The sequence below is a fragment of the Trichogramma pretiosum genome, unplaced genomic scaffold (genome assembly GCF_000599845.2).
Source record: "Trichogramma pretiosum strain Unisexual culture from Peru unplaced genomic scaffold, Tpre_2.0 scaffold12, whole genome shotgun sequence".
Lineage (NCBI taxonomy): Eukaryota > Metazoa > Arthropoda > Insecta > Hymenoptera > Trichogrammatidae > Trichogramma > Trichogramma pretiosum.
The window spans coordinates 664847-677357 of NW_019641690.1; the positions used below are offsets into that span (position 1 = coordinate 664847).

Here is a 12511-nt window from a genome sequence, read left to right on the forward strand (position 1 = left end):
GTTTAATGTAATTGTTTCGTACATGTAATTAACGTGGAAGGTTTTAAAAAATTTTATATAATAGCTTTCTAACTTACAATTCTTTTTTTTTCCAAAATGCAAGCTTGAACACAATTCAATTGAGGATCTCTTTTTTCAGCAAGACTTGGTAAAGCATCTGATAAAATTGTAATCCATTAAATATCAAATTTAATAATATTTATAAAATCCTTTGAACAATGCAACTTACCCATATTTAGTCCTCTTTCAAACAAACACTCTGGTAAGAAAGTTTGAGATTTAGCCTGCAAAAAAATTTTTTTTCAATAATTCATTCAATTCAGAATAAAACATTATTATTAAAATGACTTTATGTACACTAACATGTTTACACAGAGATAATGTAATGAAAAAAATCGAAATGTATGGGAAGAAAATCTGTAAAAATGAAAATTTCATTATATTTTTAATGTGGTGAATCTGACTTTCTCAGATTTTAAGACGCATGTTGAGTATAATCTTAAGGCGTTGGCTAAAAATTCTGCGCAAACTCTCTATAGTCTAAAAAGAGGAATTGAAAAAAAAAATAGAAATAAAAATAAAAATATATTAAATTAAATATAAAAAAAACACAAAGATCAAAAACATATTTTTGAAAATTCAATTTTCAACACTTTTAGTTAAAAATACCAAAAACAAAAAGCCTTACCAAGGCCATGACATAAATTTCGTAGGCAGTAGCTGATATTCAGAGAAAGCTCTGTGAAAATTTTGGAGATGAAAGTCCGGATCGAACTCGATTAGATTTTGATTTTCGAGTCTCTTTCTATCGAAACGAGACACACGAGTGCTCAGATTACTTTAGGGTACGTTTTTTTTTTAATTTGGACAGCTTTCAACGAAAAAGCGGTCTGATACTTGTTCGTTTAAGTCACGATATTATAGTATTTATACTGTATTACATAGTGTATAATACTGAACTCGGAATCATTTGAAAATTTGCTGTAATCATGAATGTCGAAAAAAGTTCCAACTTCGGGCCTTTGCAAACAGTGAATAGACGGTCCAAAAAATTCTAATAAAGTGGACATTTCTGACACTTGGAACAAGTTTTTCAAGTTTATAGATAAAATATTTCCCAATCATTCGACTTTACTGAGAATTGGTACTCACTGATATGAAAATTACTTCCAAATACGTGATGGAAAGTCTATTTTGAAAATTCGTATACGTGATCAGTTTTTGAACAAAAAAAATGTATGTTATAATATAATTTTCCCACGATATAAACTAGTTTCTGTTACGAATAAGAAAGTTTGCTAAAATGGTGAGGATGCATTTGTGTGTACTTTTTTCAGTAGCATAGAATCTCTCAGTAACAGATTGATAAGAAATATTTTAGCTGTATGGTAAAAGTCAAAATTCGTTGTAAAATATGGGATACGACTTGGGTACTAATAAAAAGTATTCGTCAAAATAGTTCCTAGAGCTTATGTGAGATGATGAAGGGGTACCATTTTTATCCGGAACTTTTTTGGTGATAAATCGGGCAATTCGGAAAACTCAACTGAATAAAATTTGATTTATTAATTTGAAAAATATTTGAGGGAAATTACAAATTATATTCACTAGAATATTTAAAATTAACTTTTTCTCATTTTATATAGTTTTTAAAAAATATTTTACAATAATGGTAAGTTTTGAAAAAAGCCTTAAAAAATTCTTTTCGAAACAGTATTGGGATTCAATTGTGCAACTATTCAATTGTGCAATAAAAAATGATTGTGTAAATGTCCTCTTTAGTCATAATTAAAGAGATCCCAATCGCTTTTTCAAACATCTATATTGTTTTTGTACTCACAAAATTATACGATATAGATCCAGACAATAGTTATAGTTATCCAGATAAAATTTTTTGTACTTGGTGTCCCACTTTTGAAGCTAATACGGCTTGGCTTTAATATCAATTCGATTTTCAGGAGGTAGGGAGTTTAGTCGGATGTCGTGATTGCATTTATGTGAACACCTGCATTCGTTTTTGAAATGTCAAATTTTTGCAACTGCAGGTGGCGACACCATGCATCATTTGTATCTCGTCCATCGTATGTTTTAACATATCTTGTATTATAATAGTTAATTCACATTTTGTAAGCATTCGTGTACTTTCGATTTTATCCTTGATTTTCATCATCCTCCTCTCGTTTATAATAAAAAAAAGTGACAATGTCAAAGTCAGAAGTTACTTTAGAACATTTTTACATTTTTAACAGCACTTATGCTAAGAAAGAAGGAGAGGTATGTCTGATTAACTACCTAACGCAGTCAATGATTGACTTAAATAATTCATTTTTAGGAAAAGAATAAAATTTTATATTATCATCCACCAAAAACGGATATTGATTCTCAAATAAGAAATATCGGACTGACTGAAGCAATAATTAAATTTACTGAGTAAGATGAATTTAGTAATAGAAATGATTAATTCTGACATTTAAATATTTATTATTTTCTTTAAAGGTCTTTTAATCCTGGACAAACATGTGACTATTGTCATACCCATAAGACTCGACAAATTTATTATCAACCAGAGCCAAATTTTTGGATGGTTATGGTAAAATTTAAAAGCTTTTAATATTTGAATAGTAAAAAATAATTTCATTTTAAATTCTTACTTGACTTTAGATTATTGGAGTACCATATATTACTAAAGAGAAAGATGGTAATGAATATATGGAATATCAAAGTGATGAAGTTCTCAATAGTACTTGCCAATCTATCACTAAGCAGATGTATAATATTTTTCGATTATTTATGGGATCATTCAATACCATACTAAATGAACCTGATTATGGATCTGTCACATTACTTAGACACAAATTAGATCATTTTTATTCTAGAGTAAGTTTCTTCATTTGATGTAAACTTTATTTGATAAATGAAAATGATTATTTTGCAGTATTTGTCATCTCTAAAACTGAATAACTGTGATATTGTGGATGTTTTTCAAGGACTTCAATTTTTGCCTTTAGATAAAGTCACTTTTTTACGTGTTCAATGTTTCATGAATCTTCTTGAATCTACTTTTCCACAAATTCAGTATACAGCTTTTTTGTACAATGATCAACTTGTTTGGTAATTGATATTTTAGTTTTTTTATTTGAAAATATTTGTTTTTATAAAATGCTGAATAGTAAATATAAATTTAAGGAGTGGCTTAGAACCAGAAAGTATGCAAGTTGTTTATAGTTATTTAGTCAATACACTTTTGCCAGACTATTTAGAAAAAGAATTAGAAGGAGGATCAATGCCTAACCATTCTATATCTCCATTTACAACCTCACATTATGGAAAGTAAGTTTAAATATCATACAAATTTTAATAAACGTATTACAAATACAATTCTAATAGAAACTTGCATTTTAATTTTTTCACAGATTCATTACTGGGCCATCGAGTGTTAATGATGTGAAAAAGTTACCTAAAGTATTCATTTATCATTCGATAAAACCTACACAATTATATTTAATAGTTTACCGTACTTTGAGTGCAACAGTATGTTTATTTGTAAATAGTAAGCTATTCTCTAAATTAAAATTGTTTTGCTAAAATATTTTTTAGATTTTTGATGCTTGATTTTATCTGTTTTAGACAAGATCAATTCGTTGTTTTACTCTAGCCTAGATGCATTTCTGGGAGTTCAGTTGACTTCATTAGTCAATGAAGTAGCAGAAGAGTGCTCTAAACATGCAATAATGGCTACAGATTCTGGTACCAAATATTTATATTTCAATAAATTAAATTTAGCTTACAAAAGTACAATGCATGGCGACAATAGGCGCTTTTTATTTACTAATGCAACACCGGAGGTTCTAAGAATCATTACAGATATAAATTTTGACTCGCAAAGGTAAAAAGTTCATATCAAGTTCATATGCAATTCTTAATAAAAAATACTAATATTGAAAAAATTTTCATCAAGATTAAATGAAACCAGTGAAATAATTATAAAAACAATGAGTGATTATTGGATAGTAGGAAAGTTATCCAACTTGAGAGAATTTTATGTTGTTATGCAGAATAAAAATGCGAATATCATTGAAATTGATGGTAATATAATTTTAAAAATAAAAAATATATAGAAATCTTTTGATTTTTATTGTTTGCTTTGATTGCAGAAGAAGTTAAGAGATTATGCGAGCAGCACCTGAAGAGTATCTTCTTTCATTAAATTATAATATGCTCATTTTGTATCAAATTAAAACTATTTCAATTTTTATTCAATAAGTATATAAAAGATATTATAAAGTCTCTTGGAAAGAAAATGTATGCAGACAATCATATTCTTCAAGAGCTATGAGACAACTGTAAATTATGTTATATTACATACACCAAAATAATTGTACATATTTTTTTAAATTATTGATAGTATTCAAATATAATATTTCTTTATAAACTAAATGTTGCTTCCTTTTAAATACACTTTTTTAAATATAAAAGGTATACAAAAATATTTTCTACCAACATTATATAACATGAAAATTAGTTTTCATTAAGTTCATTTAATATAATTCCTAAAATCAATATTAATTCCTATTAATACTGGATAAAAAAGTGTAGACTTTTTTAAAAATAATATAAATTATTTTTCAATGAGGTACCATTAAAATGTGTAAAAATATCAATCTCTGAACCCTGAGTTAATATGTTATAGTCATTCAGCAATGCTGCGATTACAAAAAAATAAAGTAGGATTAATGGCAGTATGATTTACAATAAATATGTATTAAACTAATGCTGATATATTTTTTACCAAAATCTGAAAAAAAATCTGCGATTCTTGGTTCCATTGAAAAAGCATAACCGACCGACATTCGTTACTTAAATTATCTCATAAGTAATTTTTAGGAATTTTCTGATGATTCTCGTAATTAACTTGATATATTCATGAAAAAATAATTTAATTTTGCACACCCTTACATGTAAAATTAGACAACTTCGTTTAATCATTTGCAACTTATCTCGTGGTCTCGCGATTAATATTGAAACTTGTAAGGTGAATGTTTGAAAGGTTGCTACTAATCTCTACCAATGGCAAGTAAGCTAGGCGAACGGGCCGGCTCGATCATGTCAACTGAATTTGAAGTTGTTTTTGAATTCTGACGACGCTTCTATTCCATGATTATCGAAAAGATAGGTTGAATTCGACAATTTTTGTACGAAATTAAATTACTGTAAGGAATCGTATTATATGCATATAAATTAAATCATTTTATCGTGTTATGCGCTAAGATGAATCCGTATAAAATACACTCATCATAATTTGCTATGTTTGTTTGTCCAATGTCCTATGCACCATTACAGACGCCCAATCAGCAGAGCAGCTGAGCGCGAACTCTGAGTACGTCTGTTGTGTGTAATGTGTATACGTCTTAATTCTATGTTCCTATGTAAATATAAATATTTTAATCTTGTATCACCATTTGAGACCCGAGGATTTGCTATTTTTAATTTTAAATAAATCATCAAATCGTTACTTTGGTGACAAAAACCTACAATTTTTATTATGACGATTATTGTGTGATGTAGCTTTGATACCAAGAGACTGATGATCCTCAATTGAAGAATAATACTTCATCAAATGAAGCTTATACGATTCATTACACTAACAAAATGAAAAATCCGTTCGTAATTGTTGACACAATTGATGAACATTCAAAGCAAGTCGTCATGTCTAAAAGGGAATCTGTGACAATAGCAAAAAATGCTGATGATAGTAGTGTCGAGGTTTGTTAACCCTATTATAAATTGCAAAAATAATGGTTTTTTTTTAATTTTCTTTAATAAATTATCTATAATTATTTCAGACGTTGACTGAAGTTTTCCGTTGTTTTATTTGTATGGAAAAATTGAGAGATGCTCACTTGTGTCCTCATTGTAGTAAATTGTGTTGTTTCGTTTGCATAAAACGCTGGATTACCGAGCAAAGACCTCAATGTCCTCACTGTCGATCACCTCTACATCTTAATGATTTAGTTAATTGTCGATGGGTTGAAGAAGTAACCCAACAACTTGATACTCTGCAGTTTATTGGTAATAGTAATTCAAAATTCAAAGACTCTAAAAAGGATCAGTAAGAAATTTTTTAAAAATTTGAAAAACATTTTTATAAACAATATTCTATAGTACAATTAATGATTTTATTTAGATGTTTGACTCACCATGAAAAGTTATCTGTTTATTGCTTGACTTGTATGACGTCTATGTGTCATCAATGTGCTTTATGGGGATGTAAACATTCTGGACATACTTTCAAACCATTAGATGACATACACGAGCGTCATTTATCTCAGATAAAAGCTGGAATAGCTCTATTAAAACGTAGGTCACTGGAGTTGAATATGCAAATCCAAGAAGTAGTAAGTTTCTATCCTTGATTTTTGAACTGATAATTATAACGTTAAATTAATACAACCTTATGCTACTCAGGAAAGAAATGTTAAATCTATTAGAACAGCAAAAGATGAAAAAGTAAGAGAAATTAGAAATGCAGTTGAGCTAATAATAGCCCGTTTAGATTCACAACTAAAAGCAAAACTTTCTACTTTAACGGGTCAAAAAAATGTATTATCACATGAAACTGAAGAATTAGAGGCTCTTTTAAAGAACATTGATCAGCAGTTAAATTCCAGCACAAAGTCTGAACTGATTTCACAGAGTGCAGAAATAATACATATAATAAATCAATCTCATCAAAAGCCAATGATTAGCTTTGTGACAGCAACTGTGCCATCTGATTTTCCTAGGTATTTTCACCACTAATTTTTGTTTTTATTAAAACTTTTTTTTATAGATTAATTGAGTTAATACTTTTGAATTTAGTGAAATTGTGCCAGAATTTGATAACGGAACATTTATTATTCGAAATTTCTCTAAACTTCAAATAAAAGCAGATCCTGTTTATTCTTCTCCACTACATGTTAATGGACTATGCTGGAGGCTAAAAGTTTATCCTGATGGTAATGGGGCAGTTAGAGGAAATTTCTTATCTGTATTTCTAGAGTTAAGCGCTGGTTTACCTGAAACTTCCAAGTATGTTTAGTTTTAAAAATCATTCTGGTAACAAAAATAACTATTATTAAGATTTTTTTTTACAGGTATGAGTATAGAGTTGAAATGGTTTATCAAGGTTCTCCAGAATCAAACAAAAATATTATAAGAGAATTTGCCTCTGAGTTTGATGTAGGAGAATGTTGGGGTTACAACAGATTTTTTAAATTAGATTCACTTGGCCCTGAAGGTTATTTAAATACAGAACAAGATACATTGATTTTGAAGTATGGAGTTAAAGTTTTTAATTCTATTAAATCAATAATTCATGATTATAATTATTGAATAATTTTTAGGTTTCAGGTTCGCCCTCCTAATTTTTATCAAAAATGTCGGGATCAACAGTGGTACATAAATCAGTTATTGACAATTCAAAATCAATACAAAACACAAATTGATGATCTTAAACAAGTTAGTTTTTTTAATAACACACATTTTTGCTTCTGTAATTTCATATTTAATGAATGAAAAAATTTCCTTTTCACTTTTATAGAAATTGAGCACAGAACTTATTCAAAAATCAATAAGAAGTCACAGGAACTCTTCATTAGAGAGTTCAAACTCTTCAACAGCTTCAGTATTTGATCAGCCAAAACAATTAAATGAATCAGCAATTGGAGAACATAACATGTGTCCACTGAAATTTACATATACAAATTTGCCTAGGTAAATTTTATTTTGCTTTCTACTCATCCCAAGTATTATAAATTCCTATTATGTGATATTTCAGAACAATACCAGAAACTAAAATCAATAATGAATTGAAAATGAATAATGAAGTAACAAATAACTTTGGATCATTTACACTGGAAGAATTTGTTGATTATAAAATCAAAAAATCAGATATAAATAATGGGAGTATAACAGAATCTTTAAATAATCAATGCATTAAATCTATCAATTCATCTAACCAAGCTTCCAACTTGGAAGATAATGCTCCCTCCAGCTGCAGCAGTAGTGACTGTGATGTAAATAAATAATTTTCATTTGCAATTTTGTTCAATATTTTGTAAAAATTATAATTTTATAATTTCTTATAGGAAATAAGTGAGGAGGAAAATGCAACAGCCAACATAAATGTAACTTCACTGCATAATAATTCTGCTGATGAAAAAGATATTGAAAATGAAGCCATGTCTGGTTAGACTTTGGTTTATAATAAATACTATGATTAAGAATATTTTAAAATGTCCTTTTTATTACTTAAAACAGGTGAAAATGATATAGAATCTTCAAGAATGCCATGGTTACAAAGTGAGCACAACTTTAATGTTAAAGAAAATTTTAGGATGCCAGAAAATGAAAATAGGTGCCACAACATTTTTTATTTTTTAATGATTAAATTGCTACCAGTGAAATAAAATTTTTATTTGTACATATTTTTTTAAGAGCAAGGAATCTCGATGGATTAGAGAATGAATTTCATCATGTGATGCAAATGCAAGGTAGAACAACTTTGCAAAGTCGAAGAACTCATGAACTTCTAAACCCACAATATCCTATTCTGAGATATTCTGATTGTGATTCAATTGAATCACTTGACATGCAGTACACTAATGCAGTAAGATTTTATCATAAAAAACGGTATAATTTGCACTTAAAATGTTTCATGTAAAAATATATTTTGTGTGGATAGATGCCTTTTAATTGGAGTTTATCTCCTCAAGACCACGAAGATTCACATTCAAGTAATGATCGACATAGTATCTCTAACAAATCCATTGAAGAATCCGAATTTCAGCCTACTACTCGATCAACTTCGATAAAAAGTGATAAAAATAATGTTGATCAAGAATTAAATTCAATGCAAATACCCGATTTAAGAGTACCAACTCGTGAGTTATAGTTTATTATTTCAATGCAAAAAGTAGGTGACTCCAAGTATATGAATATTTTTATTTTTCAGTTACTTTAGATAATAAATCAAATCAAAGGAATAACTCTTCAAATTTGCCATCACATAATTGCGATACTAGAAATTCTTTAAAAAAAAGCGAATCTCTCGACGAATTACTGAGAAGTATGCAACTATTACCGGATAATGTGAACTCCTATGATTTGCCCGATGAAAGGTAAAATATTTATTTTAAACTTACTTTGATGATTGCAGTAATTATTCCCTATTATGTTTCATTTTTGGGGTAGATGTAAGATCAAATTTTTTAACTTTAAAATATTTTTTTCGTATGATAAAATATTAATACTTTTATTATGAAATGTTCATGATATTTTTCATAATTTTTCAAATTTGCTGTTATTCATTTAGTAGTTTGAGACACAAATTTTTATCTCAAATTTACCGCTATTCAAACATTTTTCTTTTAAATGAATATTATGATGGGTTCATAGAGTGTTGGTGCCAAACCTAGAGATTTAGAAAATGATTTTTTTAAGTTCACCACTAGGAGCGGTTTCGACCTTTAACGAAGATCGATCTCAGTATAAAGTGAATTCTCGGCTTTGCGCTTTAAACTAATGTATCTCTTTTAAATATCTACTCACAGATTTCTGTCCAATTTGAAGTTATTTTCTACAATATTATGATATTATTAATAATTAAATCGAGGAGCGCGAGTCGCGCTCTATCTGCCAAGTAAACCAACTACCGTGCCACGTTCTCCTTGTATACACTACATTATGCTTCGTAAAAATGTACGCATTGAAATAGTTCAATTTTTTTTCTTCTTTACAAACAGAACTTAAAACAACTCAAAGAACTTAAAAAATGTTCTATCTTCACTAGGAAAGTAGATACAGGCATAAATATTAGAAACAACTTATATTTTCTTTTTTTTTAACCAAATTTATAATTATATTGTACTATTGATGATTTTTCAAAAATTTTTTTACGAGAATAACTTAAAATAATAACACTACAAACTTATAAAATCAAGCATTTAAAATAACTGCACACCACTGATGAAAGACTTATAAATATTTAATTTTTTGATAATTATTTATCTGATCGCTTGTCGTAAAAATAGCGTTATATTTCGAATTCAGCGGTACCAAATTCATCCAAAACTATCACTTATACTGATCCGAGTCATTAGGATACAAAAATCCTTCTAACGTCCGGACTATCTAGTACTCAATAATTTTTTGTAAAATCATGAGAAACTTGAAGAATACCCCCAGATTTGCATGAATTGCAAAGAATTTCGGACAAAAATAAACTCCGTGATTTTAAATATAATTGGTCGTAAGAAATATCACTTTGCGCTAATACGCGACCGTTTTTTGATATTATATATTATATTACATTATTAAAAAAAACTTGGCAAAAAGTACATTGTATAATAATTAACTAGAATATATTATTGGAATCCTTTTAAAACCTCTCCAAATTTTTACATGACTTGAATAAAAGTGGTCAAATATTAGATCGTATCTAGTTATTGGTACAATCGCATACTTATGGTCGATTGATTATTTAGGGTTTTTTTTTTGAAAAATACCTGATTCAATTCTTATGTTAATATTATAAAAATTTTTTCCATATCGACTTAAATAGGTTGTTGCATTAAACGAAAAAATATCATACTAGTCTAGGCAGCAAAAAAAGGCTCCAGCACCTTTTATCGGCCTCGTCTTTGTCTCGGTCTACTAATTATAAGTGCTCTGAGACTTCTCCGTTTTTTCCACCTAAGGCTGTAATATAATATTATAACTACATTTACCTTTTAGTGATGAAACTATAAATTATTCCAATACCAACCTCTCAAAAACAATTGTTAAAGTATTCACCGAATTTTAATTTTTTTAAAAAATTTTATTGAAGTAATTGTGTCGTAATCGAAAGTATCGAAAGCTAACTTCAACATTTTTTAAAAACATTTCCCACAATTTTGACTGTGTATTTGTAAAATGTATTCGAAACCTTCTATCATTTTTTATTTTACCCTGGGTCTAATGTTTCTGTGAAAGTATTTCTAATAGATTTATCTAATAGGTATTATTTTAAAATAAATAATATCGTGTTTTACTTGTGAAATTAAAAAAAAAAAATATTAATTTTTTGCAAGTGTCTTTATATAATATTTATTCTATCGATATTTATTCTATGAATAAAATTATTGAATAATATCATTTGATAATTTTTAGATCAAATCCATATTTTAATAAACAATCAACTTCTAATGCCGAGAATCTTGGAAGATTATCAGAATTTGATGATAATAGTTCTACAATTCACGAGGAAAATATTGAAACTACTTCTGACTCTAATTTGACAATGAACTGCAATCAAAGTTCAAATAATTATGCCTGGATTTTGTCATCTCTCACGCAAAATACTGGTGAGTAATACTTTTATAAATATTATATATTAACAGAATGAAAAATGAGGGTGGGATTATTGTGTGAAACGACTGAAGGACTTAAATATTTTAAATCTCGTATTGACCTTGATTTTTTTTACAAATCAAATTTAGTTTTCAATTTAATTGTTTATTTTCCAATCAAAAAGTTTATTGTAATTTCATCCCTTCGTTTTACTTACGAGGATACCTTCCAACCTTTGCATCACAGTTGTACAGTTCTTTACCAAAAAATTTTTTAGCCTCCTAATGTTAATAAAAAAGCCCTCAGTGCATAATTTGATTAAATGATGGAACATTTTGAAAATGATTTTATTTTCTACTAAAAATCGTTGCGATTTTTCATTCAAAAAAGGAACAAAAATGTTTAGAAATCTCTATCGTTAAGATCCAAATTTGACGCGCTTTCTACAGTGGCTGACTCTGTAAAAGAATGATAAAAGCTTTTAAAAATTTAAAGAAAATACTGACGTATCTTTTGACTGATTATTAGACTTAAAAGTTTCGAGCATTTTTTTGATAAAGCCGCCTTTTTGAGATAAAAAATCGCAAAGATTATTTATTGATAAAAAAGAAAGTGATTTTTTTAATTATCTCGGAGGTTCTTCTAAATAGGGTGTTTCGTTATTAAGTTCCAAGAGCCTCTAAAATTTGTTTTCCAAAATAATAAAAAACTGTAAAAATTAATTTTTAGGTGAAAATTTCATTGACTTTGAATTACCCGGATCATCTGACAGCAATACGTCTACTTCAACTGAGATGTAAGTTGGCATGTTGAATTTTAAAATTTTCAATTAATTTTTCACTACTTTTTACAAGAACAATGGCAATATCTTCTTTACAGAACACCCAATAGAAAAAATTGATCTTCTAGCAATATGCCAAGACAGAAAATTTTTAAATTTTCAAGATGATATTGTACACCCTCGAAGTTTTTTGGTACTGCTTTGCAGTAATTTTACTTAGTATCCGTGTAATTGATTGACTTCACATTTGTTTTTGTTTTAATTCTATACATTGTGAAATGGTTATACATAAATAAATAATTAAATGGTTGAAATTCTATAAATTATTTATAAAAATTGCCTCGTTATACTTTTTCTTTA

At 28.1% G+C, this 12511-nt stretch overlaps 2 protein-coding genes across 2 annotated transcripts; both read left to right on the forward strand.

Annotated features, from left to right (window-relative positions):
• Window positions 1-1960: 1960 nt before the first annotated feature.
• On the forward strand, window positions 1961-4373 carry LOC106649881 (vacuolar fusion protein CCZ1 homolog). The gene is made up of 10 exons (XM_014367594.2): window positions 1961-2274; window positions 2333-2430; window positions 2497-2590; window positions 2662-2877; window positions 2936-3111; window positions 3187-3330; window positions 3414-3550; window positions 3628-3886; window positions 3959-4086; window positions 4155-4373. The coding sequence occupies exons 1-10, from the start codon at window positions 2203-2205 to the stop codon at window positions 4205-4207; spliced, it is 1377 nt and encodes a 458-aa protein (XP_014223080.1). The 5' UTR covers window positions 1961-2202; the 3' UTR covers window positions 4208-4373.
• Window positions 4374-4987: 614 nt separating this feature from the next.
• On the forward strand, window positions 4988-12465 carry LOC106649880 (E3 ubiquitin-protein ligase TRIM37-like). Its single transcript, XM_014367593.2, has 17 exons — window positions 4988-5763; window positions 5844-6109; window positions 6185-6395; window positions 6466-6782; window positions 6859-7068; window positions 7134-7313; window positions 7383-7497; window positions 7580-7752; window positions 7817-8054; window positions 8127-8226; window positions 8299-8395; window positions 8476-8647; window positions 8723-8921; window positions 8993-9158; window positions 11191-11384; window positions 12100-12166; window positions 12250-12465. The coding sequence occupies exons 1-17, from the start codon at window positions 5650-5652 to the stop codon at window positions 12269-12271; spliced, it is 2841 nt and encodes a 946-aa protein (XP_014223079.1). The 5' UTR covers window positions 4988-5649; the 3' UTR covers window positions 12272-12465.
• Window positions 12466-12511: the final 46 nt, after the last annotated feature.